This window comes from Microcaecilia unicolor, chromosome 12, assembly GCF_901765095.1.
Source record: "Microcaecilia unicolor chromosome 12, aMicUni1.1, whole genome shotgun sequence".
In the NCBI taxonomy this organism is placed as follows: Eukaryota; Metazoa; Chordata; class Amphibia; order Gymnophiona; family Siphonopidae; genus Microcaecilia; species Microcaecilia unicolor.
Window position 1 is genome coordinate 76,184,485 of NC_044042.1, and position 23,244 is coordinate 76,207,728.

A 23,244-nucleotide genomic window follows, 5' to 3' on the forward strand; every position below is an offset into this window, starting at 1 on the left:
TGGAATTAGAAAAGATACACAGAAGAGTGACCAAAATGATAAAGGGGATGAAACTCCTCTTATATGAGGAAAGGCTAAAAAGGTTTGGGTTCTTCAGCTTGGAAAAGAGACGGTTGAGGGGAGATATGATTGAGGTGTAGAATGAGTAGAAGTGATTATATTTTTTACTCTTTCAGAAACTACAAAGACTAGGGGATACTCAATGAAGCTATGGAAATACTTTCAAAACAAATAGGAGGAAATATTTTTTCACTCAATGAATAATTGAGCTCTGGAACTCTTTGCTGGAGAATGTATTAACAGTGGTTAGCTTATCTGAGTTTAAATAAGGTTTGGACAAGTTCCTGGAGGAAAAGTCCACAGTCTGCTATTGAGACAGACAAAGGGAAATCACTGCTTGCCCTGGGATTGGAAGCATGGAATGTTGCTACTATTTGGGTCTCTGCCATTTACTTGTGACCTGAATTGTTCACGGTTGGAAGCAGGATACTGGGCTAGATGGACCATTGCAGAGGCGTAGCTAGGTGGGTTGCCAGGGGAGTGGTCACTCCCCAAAACAGACTTCCAACGGTGCAGGTGCCTATTTTTCACGCATGTTGTGTTTAAGCTATGCGCCATCATCAGTCTGCTCTCTGCCCCCCCCCCCCCCCCCCCCCCCGCACCCTCAATCTGGTTACGCTTCTGGATCATTGGTCTGACCCAGTATGGCTATTTTTATGTTCTTATAAATGTGAACTAAAAAGAGCGCCAGAGAGGTAACAGGAAAACCAGGCGAGGACAGTGCCAGAGATACCAATGGAGTGGAGACAGAGCAAAAATAATATGTGGTCCACAAGATCAAATGCTGAGGAGAAGTCAAGGAGAGGTCAAGGGAGGCACAGAACTGTGCTGATCTAGAGCAGTACAAATTGAATCGCAAAGGGCTAGCAGGAAGGTTTCTGTACTTCTGAATCTGGTGAAAGCCGGACTGATAGGGATGGAGAATGTTACTGTGTTCAACGCGTTATACCAACTTGAGTGTGGACTAGCTTTTCAAATATCTTAGAGAGGAATGGGAGGTTTGATATAGGACAAAAGCTGGATGGAAGGGAAAGGTCAAGATGAGGTTTCTTAAGTAAGGGCCAAACCAGGGCATAATTCCAAGAGGAAGGAACATATGGAAGGTCTCCTCAACCTCTGTTCCAGACCTCCTATGAGGCTTTTCTAACAGCAGAAAAATGTGCAGCCTGGACCTGAAAATCCATCTCAGCGCTGCTATTCTGCTATCACTCTCTGAAATCCCTTTGAAGAAACAGCTGAACTTCAAACACTCCAGGCATATGCTTGAAATGTCAATTTAAATGCAAATTTTGGCTTTTGTTTTTGGCCAAGAATGAACTTACTTGCTATTCCTTATTTTATGCAAAACACAAATGACCTTTAATTTTTGAAATATTTCAAGTGCTTGTGATAGGCAAAATAACTCTGCACTAACAAACATATTGTCATAACCACACAGTAAATGAAGATGTTTTAAAAGATATTTTAATGGCAAATTTCAAAGTGATCTCCATGGTTATAAAGTGTTTTTAACTGTATAAATCAGCAACCCACGGCCCACTCTTATTGCAACCAAAAGGCACATCAAGACTAAACACTGTTTCAGGGCCTATGGTAGGTTTTCTGGAGCCCTCCTGCAGCCTATTTGTCGGTGCCCCTACCCATCCAGGGGTGGGATCACTATGGCTCCGCCCCTACAGTAGCCACACCCCTTTTACCAGCCATGGCATCATTGAAAATATTACATCAGTATAGGAGAAGAAAAATAACTTGTGTTTTTTTTTGTTTTCATTATAAATACTTTCTGTAAGCTGTTACAGCTCCAGTATACCTAAAATGACACAAACCAAATTAGCATACAGATCAGGAATTAGGAGAACAGTCTTGCCAAATCTGAAAAACAATATGTTATCAAAATCTCAGAACCTAACAAACAGATCCCTATTCAGACACTTGGCCTTGCAGTCACACATGCAGAACAGAGATAGCCCCTCTTCAAATGCTTCAAAAATTAACCTGAAATCCTAAGAAGTTAGACTCTGCATGCAGCATAATACCAGAAAAACAGAAAGAAACACATTGCTATACATTGCAAAATAAAACAGCAGATGTAAGTTCTCAAAGTGGACATATTCCAAACACTAAAATGAAAATAAAATGATTTTTTCTACCTTTGTTGTCTGGTGACTTTGTTTTTCTGATCATGCTGGCCCAGTATCTGATTCTGCTGCTATCTGTCCTCTTAACTCTGTTTCCAGGGCTTCCTTTCCATTTATTTTTTTTACTTTCCTCCTTTCTTCTTCATTTCTTGCCCCACATCCATAAGTAAAAGCTGGATCCTCCGGAGACTTGACTGGAGGAGGTATAGAGTGGATCCAGCTTCTGCCTATTTTCTCCATCCATGTGCAGTTTTTCTCCTATTACCCCTTTTCCCTCATCTCATCTCCTTCCTCTCTCTTCCCTCCCCTCCATCCATGTCCGGCATTTCTCCTCGCTCCCCTCCATTCATGTTCAGCATTTCTTCTCTCTCCCTTCCCCTCCATCCATGTGCATCTCCTTCCTCTGTCTTCTCGCCCCTCCATCCATGCCCAGAATTTATTCTCTCTCCCCTCCATCCATGTGCATCTCCTTCCTGTCTTCCCTCCCTTCCATCCATGTCCAGAATTTCTCCTGCCCTCCCCTCCATGTCCTGAAACTCTCCTCTCCATCCATCCATGTCCAGCAACTCTCCTCTCTCCCCTGCCCTCCCCTTCATCCACCCATGTCCAGCAACTCTCTTCTCCCCTGCCCCCCTCCATCCATCTATCCATCCATATCCAGCAACTCTCCTCCCTCCCCTGCCCTCTCCTCCATCCATCCATATCAAGCAGTTCAAAGAAAATGCTTTTATAGACTGTACACCTCTAAGTTCTGGAAAAACCAGTTTCATCTAATTACATAAGTACATAAGTATTGCAACATTGGGACAGACCAAAGGTCCATCAAGCCCAGCATCCTGTTTCCAACAGTGGCCAATCCAGGTCACAAATACCTGGCAAGATTCCAAAAAAGTTCACTACACTTTATGCTGCTTATCCCAGAAATAAACAGTGGATTTTCCCCAAGTCCTTTAGGAAGCCAGCCAGACCTTTTTTAAAACCCTGCTAAGCTAACCGCTTTTACCACATTCTCTGGCGACGAATTTCAGAGTTTAATTAATTTAGACAGTGTTGTATAGTAACTAAGTAAATGTAATTAGTTACAGTACTTAAGTAAAGGTTTTGTCATTTTTTATTGTAAAGAAGTAGATGAAACATTTGTTAATTTTACTGAAGTAATAATTTTGCCAATTTTTACTACTTTACTCAGTTACATCTGATGCTTGCAGTTAAAAGTAAAAGCGGAAGCAAGATGTAAATGATGATTCCTCAGTAAACCACATGAAACAGCAAAACCGAGAACAGGATTTTGATATTGCAAACCTTGCCATGCAAACAGTGAATCATCTCATCTTAAATGTTGTTGTTCAGTGAATATAGCCTACAAAAACCACTGTTGAGTTGCCTGTTTTTGTTGAACTGGTTACTGCTGAAGCTTTTAGCAATTTTTGGTGAACAGACATATGTTAATTTCACAACAGACTTCCTGTCATCCCATGGAAAATATTGCATTGGGGTGACTGTCCACTGGATTGATAGTTTTTAAAGAGGAAGTCTGCTGGTCTGGCCTTAAGACTGGTTTGACGTTTTTGTATCAGTTCTTGAAGATATCCAACCAGAGTTTGCCATCAGATGAAAAATTGTTAGAACGATTCCAACTTTGTAGAAAGACTTTTTTGTAATTGGACAGCATGACGATGATAATAAAGATAAAGATGCAAGTGATAAATTAGTCAGGGCTACTTCTAATGCAGATGATAATAATGATAAAGTATTCTTTGCAGTACGGAAGTCAAGTGTTTCAAAGATTCCTTCGATGAAAACCTGCAGACCCAGTCAGAAGACCTCAGTAATACTACAACCTGGCCTGATTTGAAGGAACTTTTTACCAGACTGAACAATCCAATTCCTGCTACTGCAGTTGTTGAAAACCTTTTTATCTGTGCTAGATTAATGACTCACAAGTGTGACAGTCATTTTCAAAAATGTAGTTGTACTAAAAGCAAAGTGGATTGAATTGTAGAGCAATAAAGTTGTTGGAATAAAAATGTTAATAGTTGAATTCATTATAGTTGTGGTACTTTTACTTTTTACTTAAAAAGTATATTAGGAAATTACTTTTTACTTTAAATTAAGTAAATGCTTTTAATGTGTTCTTCACTATACTTTTACTTAAGTATTAAAATATACATTTATTTTTACTTAAGTACTTTAACCTAGTACTTTGAACAACACTGCTTTTGGAAGAATTCTGAGTACAGATTAACCTAAGTATATATGTGTTACTAGTAAAAAAGGCCCGTTTGTGGAACAAATGAAACAGGCGCTAGCAAGGTTTTCCTGGGAGTGTGTATGTTTGAGAGAGACAGCCAGAGTGAATGTGCGGGTGTGTGACAGAGTGAGACTGTCTGTGTGACAGTGTGGTCTGTGTGACAGTGTGTGTGTGAGAATGAGTGTGTGGCAGGGCCCCCTCCCCTGTTCCTAATGCCCCTCACCCCGTTCCCTCCCCTCCTTTTCCTCCTCCTTCCCACACTTTGGGTTCCTTAAGGCTTTCAAAAGTCTATGTACCCCCGTGGCCCTAACGCCCAGTATCTGGATACCCCACCGCTTTCCTCCTCACCCCCCCCCCCCAAAATGTAACAGTTTCACGTCCTTCATTTTTTTTTTTTTAATGTGTCCTATCTACCCTGTGTCCAAATGCCCGGCATTCAGATTGTGTTCCTCTCGTAAATTTTCATTTCTTTCATTCATTCAGAACTCCCCCCCACCAAACACTTTCGGTTCCTTCACTGCTATGTACCCTGTGTGCTAATGGCCAGCATTGAGATTGTTTTCCTGTCCCAAATTTGAATGTCTTTCAGTCGTTCACAACTCCTCCCCCCCCCCCCCCCCCCCCCCTTCTCCAGTTTAACACTTTCGTTTCCTTCAGTCTTTTAAAACTCTCCTATCTACCCTGTGTCCTAATGGCCAGTATTCAGATTGTTTTCCTTTCCCAAATGTTCATGTCTTTCAGTCGTTCAGAACTCTCCCCCCCCCCCATTTAACACTTTCATTTCCTTCAGTCTTTTAAAACTCTCCTATCAACCCTGTGTCTTAATGGCCAGCACTCAGATTGTTTTGCTTTGCCAAATTGTCTGTCACAGATGTCACTGAGGTCAGTGCGTGCCTGCCTAGCAGACCACTTCCGGCAGGCACGGTCCCAAGCACATCCTGTTGGAGGTGAGAATTATTATATAGGATATGAATGACATCTGATGGTCTTCTGGGATGACTGGATGTTGAAGCCACTACATGGGGAGGTTAGGATGGTTCCAAGGAAAAAATTTCAGCACGTGTGTACAGAGCTCACAGACTTCTGTGCAAAGGAGACCTTACTGCCTCCTTCCCAAAAAAATCTCTGCAATTTTATGAAAGACTTCATTGTAAAACTCACCTGTCTCTCCCCAGAGACTGTCAAAATTGTTGATCTGAGCTCGCTCCACCTCTTCTTCATCCTTTTCTGGAAGATCGAGTAGGTAGGAGACAATCTAAAACATGAAAATGCATTTCCTATATATTATATATTTTACTGGACCGCCATAGTTTCTGTAATGGTTTCTGAGAATAAGACAAAAACGGAATATACTAAAATCTCCAAGATGTGAATGCTATCAATTCAGTGAATCTGTTGCAGACTAAAACATCCTAATACAGCGCCTACTGTATGGGCGAATCATGCTAGCACTGTGCTTAGATCTTTGAAGAACAGGCAAGGTCAGTGGTTAGGTGCTCAATGTGCAAACCTTGTTGATGGAAGAGTGCATCAAAGAGCTTTATCATAGAGATTAGTCCAATTATCCATAAGAAGAGAAAGGACAACTGAATAATACAGACATCAAAGATAATGTCTGCTGCTCTGTGTGTGCAAACAACTGATCATATTTAATAAAGAGCATCCTTATATTTCTAACATATCTAAAGAAATCAGTCTCCAAAAGGATATCTTCTCAGTCACATCTTATAGACTTAGAAATAAGTCCATGAAGTTGGGACTTCCACAGTGGAACTAGCAGCCTTCTTTGAGAATAAGATTGTTACACTCAGGGGACTATTTGTAAATGAAGTAGATTCACATAATCAATGTAATGTGTTAGAGGTTATACTGGATGACATGAATAAAATTCATCTGACTCCCTTTGAAAAATCTAGTTGGGCTATTTGGAGACTAGATGTGGGAGGAGTTTTCTTCTACTCAGTATGACGAACTTATTACATTTTGCAAACAAACTGAGAAAAGGATTTTGTAATTTTGATCCTTGCCCAGCTGGGTTATTCAAATATCTCCACAGGAAGGTTCTGAACGGTTTTCATTTATAACTTTATTGCTCAAGCATGGCCTATTTCCTGATACTTTATGCTCTATTACACTGACCCCACTCTTAAAAGACAAAACAAAATGAAACCCAAATCCAGTTTGGATTGTTCCAATTATCAACCCGTTGACAGTATACCTTTTCTGGCAAAAGTACTTGAATTAGTGGTGGCAAATCAACTGTAGATTTATTTATGGAATTTTCATGTTTTAGCCTGTATGCAATCAGGTTTAATTTAATTTATTCATTTATTTATTTACAAGTCTTGATAAACCACTGATTGCAGAATAGTAGCTACGCAGTTGACAAACAAAAGCTCAAGAGAGAGCAACCAGTAGAAAGGAAAAGGAGTGAATGAGATTGAAAGAATGAAAGAAAGAAAAAAAGGGGGAGTAAAGAATCAAGGGTTAAAAAAACTTGTTGAAAAAGCCATGTTTTAAAAAGTTTCTTAAAACTAGAATAAGAGGGTTCAGAATTTAGTGCTAGAGGAAGTGAATTCCAAAGTTTGGGAGCTGCATATAAAACTGCAGTTTCTCAAGTAGATAATATTTTAATACAGAAACTTGCTTACTTTCCCTTTCCCCTTACTGTCCCCTCAGTGGCGTAGGAAGGGGGGGGGGGGGCGGGAGGGGCAGTTCGCCCCGGGTGCCGGCCCCACTGGTTCTCTGCTCCCTCTGCCCCGGAACAGGTTACTTCCTGTTCCGGGGCAGACAGAGCAGGGAACCAGTGGGGCCGACGCAGCTCCGAGTGACGTGCACTCGGGGCGGATCGACCCTCCTGCAGGTAAGAATGCGGTCTGGGGGGGGGGGGGGGGGTCGCGCTGTGCTGCACCCGGGGGGGGGGTGCGCAGTGGCGACCCGCCCCGGGTGCCATTAGCCCTCGTTACGGCACTGCTGTCCCTACTTACTGAGCTCAGGCTGATCGTAGACAAAGGGAACAAAGCTTTATTGCTTCAATTAGATCTGAGCTCAGCTTTTGATTTGGTTGAACATGAAATATTATCACTTCTTAGCAACACTGGATTGTCAGGCAAAGTATTGAGATGGTTTTCAGCTTTTTAAAGAAAATGTTAGAGTTAAAAAGAATGATCAGTTTTCTGAGTACTGGCTACGAGGTTGACTCTGTCCCCTGTTTTGTTTTATATTTATACTGGATATGTAAACTGCTGCAGACACTGAGAATGAAGGGCTCCTTTTACTAACTGGTGGTAAGCCCAATGTGGGCTTACCACTTGCTATACAGGAAGTACTGCTGGGCTACCACAGTAGCCTGGGGGTACTTCCCACCCCTAGTGCGCCATCATTTCTGGCGCTACAAACATTTATTTTTGTAGCACTGGAATGTACCTGGCAGTAATTAGGCAGTGCCGTGCGCTGCCCAGTTGCTGCTGGGTTAACACGAGAGCCCTTACCACCACCTCAGTGGGTGGTGGTAAAGGCTTCCCCCCTCCATCTGAAATGGCCATGCGGCAAGTGCTTTACTTGCTGCAAAAGCCATTTCCTGCAGGAAGGCGAGACTTCCCTTTTACCAGCTACGGTAAAAGAGAGCCTCGGCGCACATGTAAAACACTCGCTGATGCCAGCACCAACCCCCTTTTGCCACATACAAATTATTTTTCCTATTCCACATTCTTTGAAAGAATCATATGAATTTCTGACATGCTGTTTGGACAAGATAGCATATTGGATGAGGACACATTTTCTTAAATACAAATACGACTTTCATTCTGTGGGTAGGGAGGAAGGTACATTTTAACCCCCAAAATGTGCCTACAGAAATACTGTTCCATTCAGTAATTTGAAATTTAGGAATTTTGATTGATTCATCATTGTCATTGAGCCACAAATTAATCAGATTATCAAATCTTGATTTCGCAAACTGAAACTATTATGACAAACTCGTGATTATTTTTTTTTGGATGATCTACAATTGATAGTTCAGACTTTGATCTCATCCAGTTTGACTATTGTAAGTGTCTCTATGTTGGTTAAATACATCTAATTCAGAATATAGCTGCTAAAATCATATTCCATAAGATCAAATATGACAGCATAACACCTTTGATTATAACTCTGCATTGGTTGCCCATTGTTGTATGGCTTTCAAAATTATGCATTGTTTTTTCCCTTTGTACTTATTTTGGTATTTAATACTTCAATTTCAATCTTGTTTTTCCAATCAGATTTATACATATCAACTTCAACTTCATTTTGCTTCTATGGCAAGAAAACATAGTTCATCAAGGTCACTGTATATGAAACCTGTACCTAGATTATGGAGTTCTCTTCCTATAATGATTCACACACAAACATCTTTTTAAAAGTTCAAAAATCATTGAAAACCTGGCTATTTAAAAATAATACTTATAAAAATTGTATTTTAAATGTTGTGCATGGATAAGACTGTTCATATAGAGGAGTATTTTCAAAGCCCTTAGGCTTACAAAGTTACATAGAGGGGCATTTTTGATATGTCTAAGTCGGACTTTAAGACATTTTGCGCTAAATGCCCTAAATCCGAATAGAAAACATGAATTTATTTTCGAAAATACCGTTTGTAACAAGGTTTTGTGCTCTGTGTGTTTATTTTTTCAGATCATTTGGGATGTAGGAGGGACCAACATTTTTAGCACACTGGTCCCCCAGACATCCCAGGAGAGCAATGGGGAAATCTAGGGCGCAATGCTGTGGACCTGATATAATGCTCCCAGGTACACATCTCACTGTTGCTCCCTTATCTTGTCTGCTGAGCTCTCCAAAACCCACTACCCTCAATTATACACCACCCACCACTATAGTATTCCAGGGACCTGCAGGCTGCTCTAATTGACCTGGCTATAACATCTAAGGCTGTCATAGAGGCTGGTGAGTACTATTCACATTTTTGGGGGTGGGAAGGAGTCAATAACCACTGGGGAAGTAAGGGAGGTCATCCTTGAATCCCTCCAGTGGTCATTTGGGGCACATTTTTATGTCTTATTTGTTAGAAAAACAGGTCTAGACCAGTTCACACTAGATATTTTTATTTTGTTCCATTATGGATGTAAAACGTCCAAGTGTTAGGCAAGCCTTAAACCTGTCCTAATCCCGCCTTCAAAATGCCCCCTTGTGATTTGGATGCACTGCAGACAAAATGCATAGATACACATCTGCAAAACAAGTTTTGAAAATACCAATTTGGACGTTTTGAAAAGAAATCAGTACAAATGGTGTTTTATGACACTTTTTGGACATTTTTCTCTTTTGAAAATGAGCCCCATAGTATTATATATAAAACATTATTTTGCTTTTTTGTCTTTGGACATAATCGCATTATTCTTATTTAGGTTTGCTCTGAACCATTTGTGGTTGTAGCAGTATATAAGTCATTATGCTATGTTATACTTTGGAGGAGTGGCCTAGTGGTTAGGGCGGTGGACTTCGGTCCTGAGGAAATGAGTTCGATTCCCACTTCAGGCACAGGCAGCTCCATTGCCCCATGTAAGCCGCATTGAGCCTGCCATGAGCAGGGTACAAATGTAACAAAAATAAAATAGATACTATTGGAGATTCTACATGGAATGTTGCTATTCCACTAGCAACATTCCATGTAGAAGGCTGCGCAGGCTTCTGTTTCGGTGAGTCTGAAGCAGAAGCCTGCGCGGCCACATTGGTGATCTGCAAGGACCGATGTTGCTAGTGGAATAGCAACATTCCATGTAGAATCTCAAATAGTAGCAACAGTGGAGGAGTGGCCTAGTGGTTAGGGTGGTGGACTTTGGTCCTGGGGAACTGAGGAACTGAGTTCGATTCCCGGCACAGGCAGCTCCTTGTGACTCTGGGCAAGTCACTTAACCCTCCATTGCCCGCCGCATTGAGCCTGCCATGAATGGGAAAGCGTGGGGTACCAATGTAACAAAAATAAAATAAAATAAATATTTAAAGGCTTCAACATTTGACAAAAGCGCGCAGAATCCTTTCCTAATAAAAGTTTCCTTTCTAAATTAACTCTCTTATCACATTGACCAAGAAATACAAACTCATCTGAACGCTCCATAAGGTACTGCTTACCTCTGTGTAGCCCATACTGGCTGCTGCAATCAGTGCCTGCTGGATAGCATGACTCTTCTTGAACACCCCTTGCTGCTGCCCAGCCATTGCCCAGTCGCACTGTATCAGGAACTTCACTACTTCAAGGTGACCTCTGAGAGCTGCATGGACCAGGGCACACTGCCCATTCTTGTCTAAGTGATCCACCTGCAAAAGAGAAGGAAAGGGAAAGATAGAAGATTACAAACACTCTTCCTCTGCTTAAAATGTTTGCTTAAACACAGCCAGTCTGAGACTTTACCCAGAAACAAGTTCACCCTCTCCACTGTCAACCTCTCTTAAATGATGCACCAGCTGTCCATTTAGAGCTCTTTTTATAAAGCGGTGCTATCAATTAGCTTGTGCTGAATGCGAAGAAGCCTATGGAAATTGAATGGGCTTCTTTGCATTCAGGGGCCCTTTTACAAAGACATGTAATGGCCTTCGCACATCCAGCGCGCACCAAATCAGAATTACCACCCGGCTACCGTGTGCCCCAGGCAGTAATTCTGAATTTGGTGCACACCAAAAACACGTAGTAGAAAATATTTTCTATTTGTGGCCCTTACCCGGCGGTAAGCTGCAGTGGGCGTGTGCTGCATGCTTACCGCCCAGGTAGCGCATGAGACCTTACCGCTAAGTCAATGGGTGGCGATAAGTCTCAGGCCAAAAATGGAAGCGCGCTGGTTTTTATTTTGTTACATGTCCATTTTACAGCCCCTTTAAAAAGGCCCTTTATCCAGGACGTGGCAAAAATTGGCCCGGTGCACGCCCAAAAGACGTGCTTGCACTGCCACAGGCCAGTTTTTGCTGCAGCTTATTAAAAGGGCCCCTCAGTGCACAGCTAATTGATAGTGAAGCTTTATAAAAGGATCCCTTATTTCCTCTCAGCATTGGAGTGACACACTAGTAATATATAGACAGTGCCCAATACTACAGGAAGCTAAAAAACAAAAAAAAAAAAAACCTAATCACTTCTTTCTTCATTTGTATCTAAACAAGCCAACTAGCTTTTTTTGCACAGAAGCCATGGTTTGTTACTGTGGTTGACTTGCTTTCAATAAATATTCTTTTAAAAAAAAGTACTTTGCCTACTGCTGTATTGTGCTCTTAAACAAGAAATAAAATTCCTGAAGAGACCACAGATTTAGGGTTACCACATTTGCCCTGAGAAAAAAAAGAGGACACAAAATATAACCCCCCCTGTCACCCCCCCCCAAGAAAGCCAGATTCTCTCTCTGTTCCTCCCCCATATATATCCTCTCCAGCCTCTCCAATCTTTTTTCCAGTCTCCCTCCACTCATCTGATTCCACACACATCCCCTCCCCTCCTGTACCTTATTGTAGTGCCCTGGTGGTCTCTTCTGCAGAAGTCTCACGAGGCCGCTGCTTCAACTCTCGACAGCTATTTTGAAGCGGCACCGGGAGCAAGACAGATCTGCAGCTGCACCAGGCAGGAAAAGGGGGGGGGCTCTTTCCTGCCTCGAAGAGGCCACTAGACCACAAGGGCATGATAAGAAGGTAAAGGAGGGGAGGATAAGACACCCTGAGGCCCGCCTGCGCGTTCGCCCACAAACCTGGACAAACGGGCAGGCTGGCAAAAGAGAAGTACATGTCTGGGTAAAACCGGACATATGGTAACCCTACACAGAGTGGAACAAGAAAATAACTAGAATGCATATTCTAAAATGAATGCCTATCTTACAACAATTCCCACTGACAATAAACAATACAATAACATAGCAAATACAAGAGTTTAAAGCAATAGTGCTAATCAAGCTCTTCAAAAAATAATTCAGAACACTGCTACATCCAGGGTGGCCCTGCCACTACGTATCTGCCTAGACTGGCAGAATTGGGGGAACAGCGGCGCAGCTTTGGTGTGGTAGAGAGCCTCCCCTCCTCCGCTTCTGGGATTCCCTGTCATCCTCTCCATTCTAACTCCTTCCAAAGTTCTGCAAGTGGTCTGTGCACTGTGTGGGGGCCTTTACGCACGGACCCATGTGTGCTGATGGGAAGTCTGCATTGGTTGGGGGGGAGGGGGGAATTTGGCAATACTTGAGCATAGGCCTCTGCTTAAAGGCCTTGCACAGACATTTTGCAGCTTTGGACCTGGGAGGAGGTAGAGCAGCAACAGCTGAGGGGAGCAATAGATGCTGGACTATGGAGGGGAGCTGTTAGGGCCTGGAAGGGGAGGGGGAGAGACATGGCTTGCCTAGGGTGTAAGATATCCCTGGGCAGGTTCTGGCAGCATCTACTCTTCTTTCAATTATGTATTTCATGGAATAAAGGTTCATTATATTCACAATCCCATGCTTTCCTGATTCTCTTTTTTGGTTGTTATACATGGAGGGGCATTTTCGATATGCAATTTTGGATGTTTTGCTGAAAGCATCCAAAAAGCATGGGGCGAACATAGTGATTTTCAAACCAGAAAAAGTCTATCTTTTTTGTTTTGAAAATAGCCATTTCCGTGACGTTTTGCGCTCAGTGCATTTTTCTTTTATGGCCATTTTTGGGAAAAAAAAAAGTCCAAGGGAAAAACGTACAAAAACAAGCCATTAAGTTGTACAGAGGGGGGCAGCAGACTGGCCACAGAGACATCCCAGCAGAACAGTGGGGAACCCTAGGGGGCACTGTCGTGGACTTCACATAAAAGGTCCCAGGTACACGTCTCACTGTGACCCCCTTATGGGATCCTTTTACTAAGGTGTGCTGAAAAATGGCCTGCGGTAGTGTAGACACATGTTTTGGGCATGCATGGAATTACTTTTTAGCGCATCTACAAAAAATGCCCCCCCCTTTTTTTTGCCGAAAACAGATGTGCAGCAAAATGAAAATTGCTACATGTCCATTTTGGGTCTGAGACCTTACTGAAAGCCACTGACCTACGGTAGAGTCTCATGCGGTAACTGGGCGGTAATGGTCCACACATGCCAAATGCCACATGACACACGTAGCTGCTGCACGTCAGAAAATAAAAAATATTTTTCAGATGCATGCCAAAATTGAAATTACCACAAGGGCCATGCGGTAACCGGGCGGTAACTCCAATTTAGCGCGCATTGGGTGTGAATAGGTGCCTATGCGGCTTGTAAAAGGGACCCTATATTTTATGGGGAGCCCTTCAAAATCCACCAAAAACCTACTGTACTCAACTGTACACCACTACAATAGCCATTATGCTTGCAGGTGTCACCTATATGTGGGTATAACAGGTTTTTGGTGGGTTTTGGGCAGCTCACACTTTCCACAAGTGTAACAGTTTGAGTGGGATATGGGCCTGGGTTCCCTTCGCTACACTGCACCAACTACTAGGCTACTTCAGGGACCTGCTTGCTGCTCTAATAGGCTTGGTCATAACATCTGAAGTTGTCATAGAGGCTGGTAATGTACTGTTTCTTTCACATCTTTGGGGCATAGGATTGGGTCAGTGACCACTGGGGGAGTAAGGTGGGGGGTCATGCCTTAATCCCTCCAGTGGTCATAGTCCTTTAGGGCACCTTTTTATGACTTAGTCGTGATTGAAACAGGTCTAGACCAAAGCATCAACTTTTAGCCCCAGACGTTTTTGCTTTGTTCCATTATGGCAAAAAAACGTCCAAGTTTTGTGAACGCCCAAATCCCGCCCTCTTGTGATTTGGACAAACTGCATAGAAAAACATCTTAATTATGGGTTTCGAAAATAGTGATTTGGATGTTTTGGCAAAAAAAAAAAAAAAAAGAAGTCCATTGGCCGCTTTGTGCTGGTTTTTGGAAGTTTTTCTGTTTCGAAAATGAGCCTCTAAAAGTGCATCAGGGACATATTTGTACATGATTCTGATGAGAATCAACAGAGCAGCACCCAGTTTACTCAGACTGATAATGATGGGTGTGATTATATAGGAAAAGCTTTTAAAACATTTAAAGGTTAATAATTCCTCCAAAACGAAAACCAAAAACTTCAAATGGTACAAAAGTTTAGACACTCCTGGTTGAAGCCACACATTTCAATGAATCCTTAAGTAAACAGAATCTAAGGCACCCTTGACACGGTACGAAGTTAAACACAATGGGGTCAATATTCAAAGAGATTCAAACAGGCCGATATTCAGTGGCACTTAACTGGGCAATGCAACAGAATATCGGTTCTAACCAGCCATCTTGAATCCGGGCACTGGAGGGGCATTCCAGGAGCGAGTCAAGGAGGAGCTGGCAGTTATGCGGTTACCAGTGATATTCAGTGCCAGTGCTTGGATATCTAAGCAGGAATAGAGGACTGAACAAAAGGCAGTTCTAACTGTGCCTGCTTAGATATACAGGTGTTGGCACCCTCATAACTTCCAGATACCGTACTGTAGCTTTCCAAGTCCCTCCTTCTCCCCTCCCAATATGATGCGACCCCCCCCCCCCCTCCATTGCAAACTTCTTGCCTGGGCCTAACCTCAATAGAAGCCTGCCCCTCATGATGTGACCCCCCCTCCCCATTCTGATGTTTGTGTTTATTTAACTTAATATACCGCTTATACTATACAGTGAAAAGCGGTTTACATTATAATAAAAAGGCAATATATTAAAATCAAATTACAGAATGAAAAACAAAAACAATAGGAAAGCCTATCCCAAACAAAAGCCACAGTCAACCCCCCTCCCCACACATCCTAATTAAATTATTAATAAATAGAATTTAAAATTTGCAAAACATCTATCAAAGCATTACCATCAAATTAGCTGCTGAACCTTCAAGAGTGCATCCCTTATAATTCTTCATTGGGAAAAGCTTACTTAAAAAGCAAAGGGTTTTTTTTTTTTAATCGAAGCCTTAAACATTTTACCATCAATTTCTCCTCGAACAGTTGTCGGCAGCTCAGTCTCGTACTGTGTGACTAACCAAAAAAAAAAAGCCCTCTTACATAATCCTTGTATCCGATGTTGCTCCACTAATTTATATTCCTGCAATGAGTGCAAAGTTCTATTTGGAATATACAGGGTTATAAAAGATCTCAAATATGATGGCTGACCTAAATAAAACGCAGAATGAACCAACTTCAATAATCTGAACTTGATCTGCTGCCCAACAGGAAGCCAATGATAATGTTTAAACAATGGTGTAACATGATCAAACTTTCTCAAATTACCCAATAGTCTAATCGTCGTATTTTGTACTGACTGTAATCGCTTCAAATTACCTTGAGACAAACCTGCATTAACAACATTTCCATAATCTAACAGAGAAATCAACAGCATGTGCAATAAAGTAAGAAAAGTATTCTCAACAAAAAAGCACTTTAATGATCTCACTGTGGAAGAACGAAAACTCTTTTCCAAACAACAGACAATACACGCTCATCTAATGTTAACTGGGAGTCAATAAAAATTCCAAGATACTTAAATGCTTTCACTGGAGACTTTACTTCCCCTCTTCCCAGACCCAATCCCAACAATACAAGCCCCTCCTTTCTCCACCTACCTGACCATCCTGCAAATAAATAATGGTTATGCATTAAAATTTGCAGAAAGATAACTTGTTTAACTTTGTACCATATAGACATCATCTCAGTTTCTGGTCACTTTCATTGAAATACAGTTTGAATAGAGATACCTAAACGTTTGCATACAACTTTATATTAGTACGGCATGTATTGTTCAATGTATATTATTTGCTTTAAGTAATATATTATCAAGAATTTGTTTTACTAGTGCTGCTGTTGCAAGGAGGAACGTTCTGGGTGTTATCAAGGAAGTATTAAGCCTCCAGAGCAGTGGTGTAGCCAAGGGTGGGCCCAGGCCCACCCACTAGCAGCACACCTATGATGTGGCTGGCAGGGATTCTCAAGTCCAAAAACTCCCAACAACTGTCCCTCCTGCATACAGTACCTTGTAAATAGCAGATCTTCGCCTGCAGTGAGCAGACTGATACATACTATTCGCACCAGCCCCGCAGCCTTCCCTCTGATGTATTCCTGCCTATGTGGAAACAGGAAGTTGCATCAGAGGGAAGACTGTGGGGCCAACCTGAGCAGTGTGTATTAGTTGCTGCTCGCTGACGGTGAAAATCTGCTATTTAAAAGGTATTCGGGGGAGGGGATGTTTAAAAGACCATATGGCATGCAGACAAGAGAGGGAGAAACCAAATCACTTGTAGGACAGGGCGGAGTTCTTCTGCCCACCCATCTTGGGCCCAGGCCCACCCAAAATTGGGTGTCTGGCTATGCCCCTGCTCCAGAGATCCCTTCTTAGACCAGTATTATACGATTGACCCTCAGTACCTTGGCCCTTTTCTTGCAGAGCAACATGACGATGGTCAGGTGGCCAGCTGCTGCTGCATATCCCAGGGAAGTCAGACCACTCTCTGAACTCGCGTCCACATTTGCAGAAAATTCCAGCAACAGAGCCACCATCTCTGTGTAACCAAGGTGTGACTGAACACACAGAATCGGGGCATTGTTCAGAACCTCTGTGCGGTAATTCACATTGGCACCACCCAAAATTAGTAACCGACTAACCTATGGAGCAAAAAAACGAAAAGAAAAACTTTGTTAGTCACCTTTTCCAACCAGGGACTACAAAGTAATAGTCACAAAAACATGCATCAAATGTTATTCTAACTAGACCAACAGAGAAGCGAGTCAGTAATACTAAGCTAGCATCCTGTCCATTCAGGCTGTCTTAATCCAAGCTCATTAACAGCAGCACATATTGTCAGTTTACATGTTGTATTCCTACATGTCTCTAGCGTGCACAAGTTCAGTCCTCAAGGTGCCCCTAATGAATATGCATGATATAAATTTGAATGCATAATTACCCCATTGTATGCAAATCAAGATCATGTAAATTCATTATGGATATTCTGAAAACCTGCTTCCAGTTCTCAAGGACAAAAATTGTGCATCTATGCTCTTGAAATTGTTTAGAAAGTGAATGGGAAAGACAGGTGCCTAACATACCTATTCATCTACTGGACAGCAGTAACATTTGTGTGACATCTGTGAAGCTGCATAGAACCTGTAGGATTACTTGCTATACATGAAGGAACACATAAAACAGACAGTGTTCAAACAGGAGTTAAACAGAACTGATTATCCTGCACTTTATGGCTTGAATACCTCTGATAATCCTATCATCTATCTGAAAACTGAATGATGTGGCTAATTGCAATAGCAGAAAAGAAGAGGGATATATCAAACTTGCACTTGCTTGTATATTGTAGAGATAGAAATTAAACACACCATTTAATAAGTTATCTTATAAGAGGCCCAATCGCCTCTCTTTTTGATACCTTTATGTTTGGAGTATAGAGATTTCTTAAAGATGCCAATGCCATGGAAAGACCTTCTGTACTGTAAGAGATCCAGAGCCCTTGCAGGATGGAGGAAGAAACCCCTACTTTTTTACTCAATCCCTAGAAGACAGAGATCAATCAAGCTTTTAATGCATAGTATTCATTCACTACATACATACATACATACAAACAAACAAACAAACAAACAAACAAACATAAAAATACAAAATCTACAGCTGTGCAATCTGTGTACATTGAGAAGGCAAGTCTTGTCACAGTGGTCCACACCATGATAACATCAAGGTTGGGTTACTTTTAAGTCATTGGTCTTACTACAATGGACTTATAGCAATTCCAATTACTTGAGAATGCTATAGTACAATGTTGATGAAGACAAGGACTAATCTTTCTTCTTCTTTGGGTGGGATTCAGATGATTACTGATCTATTGATGCTCAAATTTGAGGGTGACTGTTGTACTCTCGATGCTGATACATTCCCAGCATCCAGATACAGCTGGATCCAATGCTTCCGATGCTAATGGACTAGATTTATTGGCATCAAAAATTCATTTGCACTGCTTCTCGAGATCAAGGTCAACTCTTTGACATTTGTAAACACAAATTACATCAAGATGATTCATGGTCAGGCTCCAGATACTGCAAGCACCAGTTGTGTATATTTGTAATGCATATGGTCTTGCTGCATCAGGTACAATTTTAAAGTATCACTGAAAAATACAGTCACAATGAATCAAATGATTTGATTTTGAAAAAGTACCTACCTAAGACATTATTGGAAATTGAGAACCACATGACAGCGACAAGACATGAGAAAATACAAAACAATATGCAAATAAGTTAGGAAAATAAAGTCTTGATAGAGAGCTTTGCATGTTCAAATGGCTCCACTGAAAGAAGATGATGGAGGTGGTCAAAGCTGGAGCAGCATTTCCACTCAGGCTCCATCAATGACATCATCCATGCTGTGAGGACTTGCTATCCTGCTTGTCCTTGGATTAATCAGAAACTACTTGGACTCTATAAAGGCAATTCTATAAGGTGATGAGTGAAGTGATGTGCACTTCTGAGTTCATTAAGTGCACAGAAAAGCAACACTTACTGCTTGACCCAGGATTGGTAGCATGGAATGTTGCTAATTGGGTTTCTGCCAGGTACTTGTGACCTGGCTTGGCCACTGTTTGGAAACAGGATACAGGGCTAGATGGACCATTGGTCTGACCCAGTATGGCTACTCTTATGTGTAAGTGCTATAACACATAACTGCAGGGGTGCATACATGTGAATGGAGCACAGGAAAGGCATGGGCATGTTTCCAGCTTACACATACAACTTATAGAATACTATAAGCTATGTGTTTGACTTGGCATAAACAGCTACGCCTACATTTAGGCACGCCAACGTGGGTTTACACTAGTATAACGCTAACAGAATCAGGATGCCCAGATACTGTTATAGAACAGGTACCCTCTCTTTGCAGCATTATGGCGCCTACATGGAGGTACCCTGTGATAGTTGTCCCATGTCTTTGAAATAAGCCAAGTCTAAATTTGAAGTATGTCTTTAAAATCAGATCTTTATCTAATTTCCAAGAAAATGTGGCCACCAATGCAGCCCTACTGAAGATGTCCTCTAGATGTCTCCAAGACCCTCCAACAGACATCTGTAAAGAGTTCTCCCCTGCCCATAAGATGACCAATAGCACATTTGGGGAAAGGAGAAGCATCTCTACAAAATATGATTGCAACATTTTCACTGAGGATATCATCTTACAATAAGGGAAATTAATAAAACATAATAATGCAAAGCATTCTTCAGATTTTTAAATTTGTTTTGCAAACTGAGACTGCCCTTAACGAGTGCAGCATTTGAAACCTCTAAAGTTGTGCTTTTCCTATTAAATGCATGAAAATCCTCACATAGGCTTTCAACCAGCTCATCTAAAGAAATCAGATTAGAGGCGCTCTCTCTCTCTCTCCTGAAAACATACACACTTGTGATAATCAACTTTACACTGCATTTTCCATCCTTGAGCCTCTATAACTCAAGTTAGAATCTTCCCAGAGTCAAATCATGAGGAAAGCCATATCTCCCAAAGGTCTACTTCAGTAGAACACTGGCTGAGCAGGCATTTTCTCAGCTATAAGAGAGACAAATGCTGGCATCTGAAGCTCACTGAGCAAAGAAAATCACCTGTATCCTGATCTCCAGAAGCAGATATGATCCCTGAATCAATGGAGGGTAAAAACTAAAACAGAATTTACTATTTTCTTAACAAAAATGGTCACTGGAAGTGACATACTAATAGAATTATCTTCACTGTAATGATGAACTATCTCAGAATCAAGTATCACACTCATTCAATTTCACAATGCCTCTACAGTGGGTCCAAAAAGGCTACAAAAGGGTTCTCCCTTTTGACCATGCCTGCAGCCACATCCCTCAGCCCAACTGCACACTTTTGAGGGTGTCAAAAAGACAATGAGGCATATTTTCAAAGCACTTAGACTTACAAAGTTCCATAGTATCCTATGAAACTTTGTAAGTCTAAGTGCTTTGAAAATGAGCCGCATTAATGTCACTCAGCTTGAGTCACCTTCTCTGTCAGTGTAGAACAGTAGCAGGATATCCTTACCCAACTCCTTCCAGGACCAGGTAATAGGCAGCCCTTCTCCCCTGTTACTATTTTTGCTTCTAACGCCTTCACCATGGACGTTACATCCAGACACCACTTTTTGCATGAAGAAATGTTCTTATGTTATGCTTGAGTCTTCTCTTTGAAGTCTCATTCCGCAAACTGTAGTTCTAGAGCAACTTTTCCTCTGATGAAGGTTTGCTTTTTGTGTATTATTAGAGCCTTGTGATATTCAAAACTGCACTTTCATGTTCCACCTACCCCAAAAGCAAACAAACAATGCTATGTGGTTAATGAGATGTAACCTATACTCTGCACTCAACTATGTCAGCCCATGAACAGTTTTTAATTCAGCATAAACTAGCTGACACTGATCCAAGCCATATTTGTTCTACTGTACTTGAGTATTGTGCACAGTTCTGGAGACTGCACCTTCAAAAGGATATAAGCGGGATGGAGTTGGTTCAGAGGGCACCTATTAAAATGGCCAGTGGTCGTCATAATAAAGCATATGTGGATAAACTTAAATACATAAATATGTATGTTTTAGAAGATAGATGGCAGAGATAAGATCTATAGAGATATTTAAATATCTCGGTGGTATAAATACAAAGGAAACAGGCCTCTTTCAATTGAAAGGAAGCTATGGAATGAAGAATCATAGAAAACAGGTGAAAGGGGATAGTCTCAGGAGTAATCAAAGGACATACTTCTTTAAGGAAAGGGTGGTGGATGTGGAGAGCAGTCTCCCAGTGAAGCTGAAGGAGACTAGGACTGTATCTGAATTCAAGAAAGCCCATGGAACAAGCACAGAAATAGAGAAAGGGGACTATACAGCTCAAATGTTATATGGATGGGCAGACTGGTTTGGCCATACAGTCTTATCTGCCATCATATTCTATGTTTCACAGTACCATATTGAAGGAACAGGTCTTGTCAGGTCACAACTGTGATCTATCGGAGGGATCATAAGTGGCTTATAGTATGTGCAGCAATATCACAAATAGATCCAATTCTGGCAAAATGATGCTGGGAAATCCCATTCTTCTGCTGATGTAATCGTGCTTAATGTTTTTGCTACCATGGTACCATGGAGGTTCTTACAACTTCAGAAGATCTACTTTAAACATGGCTGTTAAGTATTCCCAATCCGGTCTTTGTCATTTCAGAGAACATATTCCCCAGTTGTAGAGTGATGTGCTGAATTTGCTGGATTATTGATTATACTGGATTCAGAATTAAATATCAAACTTGCCGGCTGGAGCTGACTAGTTGAATTCAGCTCTGAGAAAGTACACCTGGCACCCTTCCTCCTAATGACCATGGCCAGCTTGAACAAATGACTGAAACAGACAAGAGAATTCACATAGCCCTTCTCCAGACAACAGTCCTCAGCTCTCTGCATAATAGTTAAAAAAAAAAAAAAAAAAAAAAAAAAAAAGCCTAGGTGTTCCCAAAGACGGATCATCTAGTCCGAAGCTCTCATGGGCAGATGATCAGAAGCCCTGCGCTGTTTCAAACAGTGCTCTAATAATAGCGCCGGAACAATGCAGGGCTATACTGCCCCTATGATCAGAGCTAACTGCATGCAAATATAGTCACGCAATTAGCTCTGATCATAGGGGAAAAGTGCAGGAGGATTGTGCCTACGCATGCACTCAGGCACTATCTTCCCGCACTAGTTTGACAGGTCTGGGCTGTCAAAAGCCTGGACCTGTCAAATGAGGAAATGGAGGTCCATGGGACACCCCATGACTCTGCTATCTGCCACCCCAACCCTGCCCCACCCCCAACGATGCACTGGGCATGGTGCCGCCATTTCAGAAGTAGCGTCCGACGAGGAGGGAGTGTGCTACTCCCTCCTCCAGCAACAAGGTATGGGGGGGAGGAGGGCTCCACTAGGCCACCAGGGAAACTTGGGGCTCAGATGGCAGCCCACTTGGCCACCAGGGTTTACTTCTTTTGGTTGTTGGGGGGGTGGGTTAGGAGGGCTAGAGATTCACCAGATCTCCAGCCACCGTGCTCTTGTGACCGGGGAGGTTGTTGGGAGGGCTGGTAGTCTGATGAACATTTTCCCCCCCATGTCACTGCGCCGTTGGGGCCACTAGCCACCAGGGCCTGAACTGCTTGTGGAGGGGTGGGGGGTGGGAGGGGCCTGCTAGCATGCTGGCTTGCCAGGAAACACGCGATCAGCTAACAGTTCAAACTAATTTTTCTTCCACCTCAAGAACCAGAATGAACTAACCTTATTTTTTCCTTTATTTTGATTGGACTATTACCTAACAGATAGCCTCAATTCCTACAGGCTAACAAGACAATTATAAGAATTCATCCCCAACATTTGGAGAGACTTCAGGGGTAATATTTAGCCTATGACAATGAGCAGCTTGTAAGCCACTTATAGCCACAGGCTAAAATAACCCCAGATATTCAACATCAGGGCATGTGCAGCTCTTGGCATTAAATATACAGGTATGTGTGCTGACCCAGAAGTTAACCCGGCATCAGACAAAATTCAGACCAGTGACTGGTTAACTTAGTGCATAGAGTTAGGACAGCGTTTTTGCTGTCCTAACTTTATGTGCTTTTTAGCTGGTTAGTGAACTGAATATACCCCTAACCAGCTAGGTTGTGGTTCCGCCCAAACTTTGCCCCTGGCCCATCCCTAATCTGGCTGGTTAGTGAATGCCGGTTAGTGGAGATATTTAGCAGCACTACCTGATTAAGTGCTGC

At 42.0% G+C, this 23,244-nt stretch overlaps 1 protein-coding gene across 1 annotated transcript in view; it reads right to left on the reverse strand.

Annotated features, from left to right (window-relative positions):
• Positions 1-23,244, reverse strand: part of TANC2 (tetratricopeptide repeat, ankyrin repeat and coiled-coil containing 2) — a 931,529-nt gene that overhangs the window by 44,070 nt on the left and 864,215 nt on the right. Inside the window, exons 18-21 of the mRNA XM_030221414.1 lie at positions 17,855-17,977; positions 16,845-17,081; positions 10,579-10,764; positions 5,611-5,704 (exon numbers count right to left, since the gene is read on the reverse strand). Of these exons, the coding sequence (XP_030077274.1) occupies positions 5,611-5,704; positions 10,579-10,764; positions 16,845-17,081; positions 17,855-17,977 (640 nt within the window). The remainder of the gene's footprint in view (positions 1-5,610; positions 5,705-10,578; positions 10,765-16,844; positions 17,082-17,854; positions 17,978-23,244) is intronic.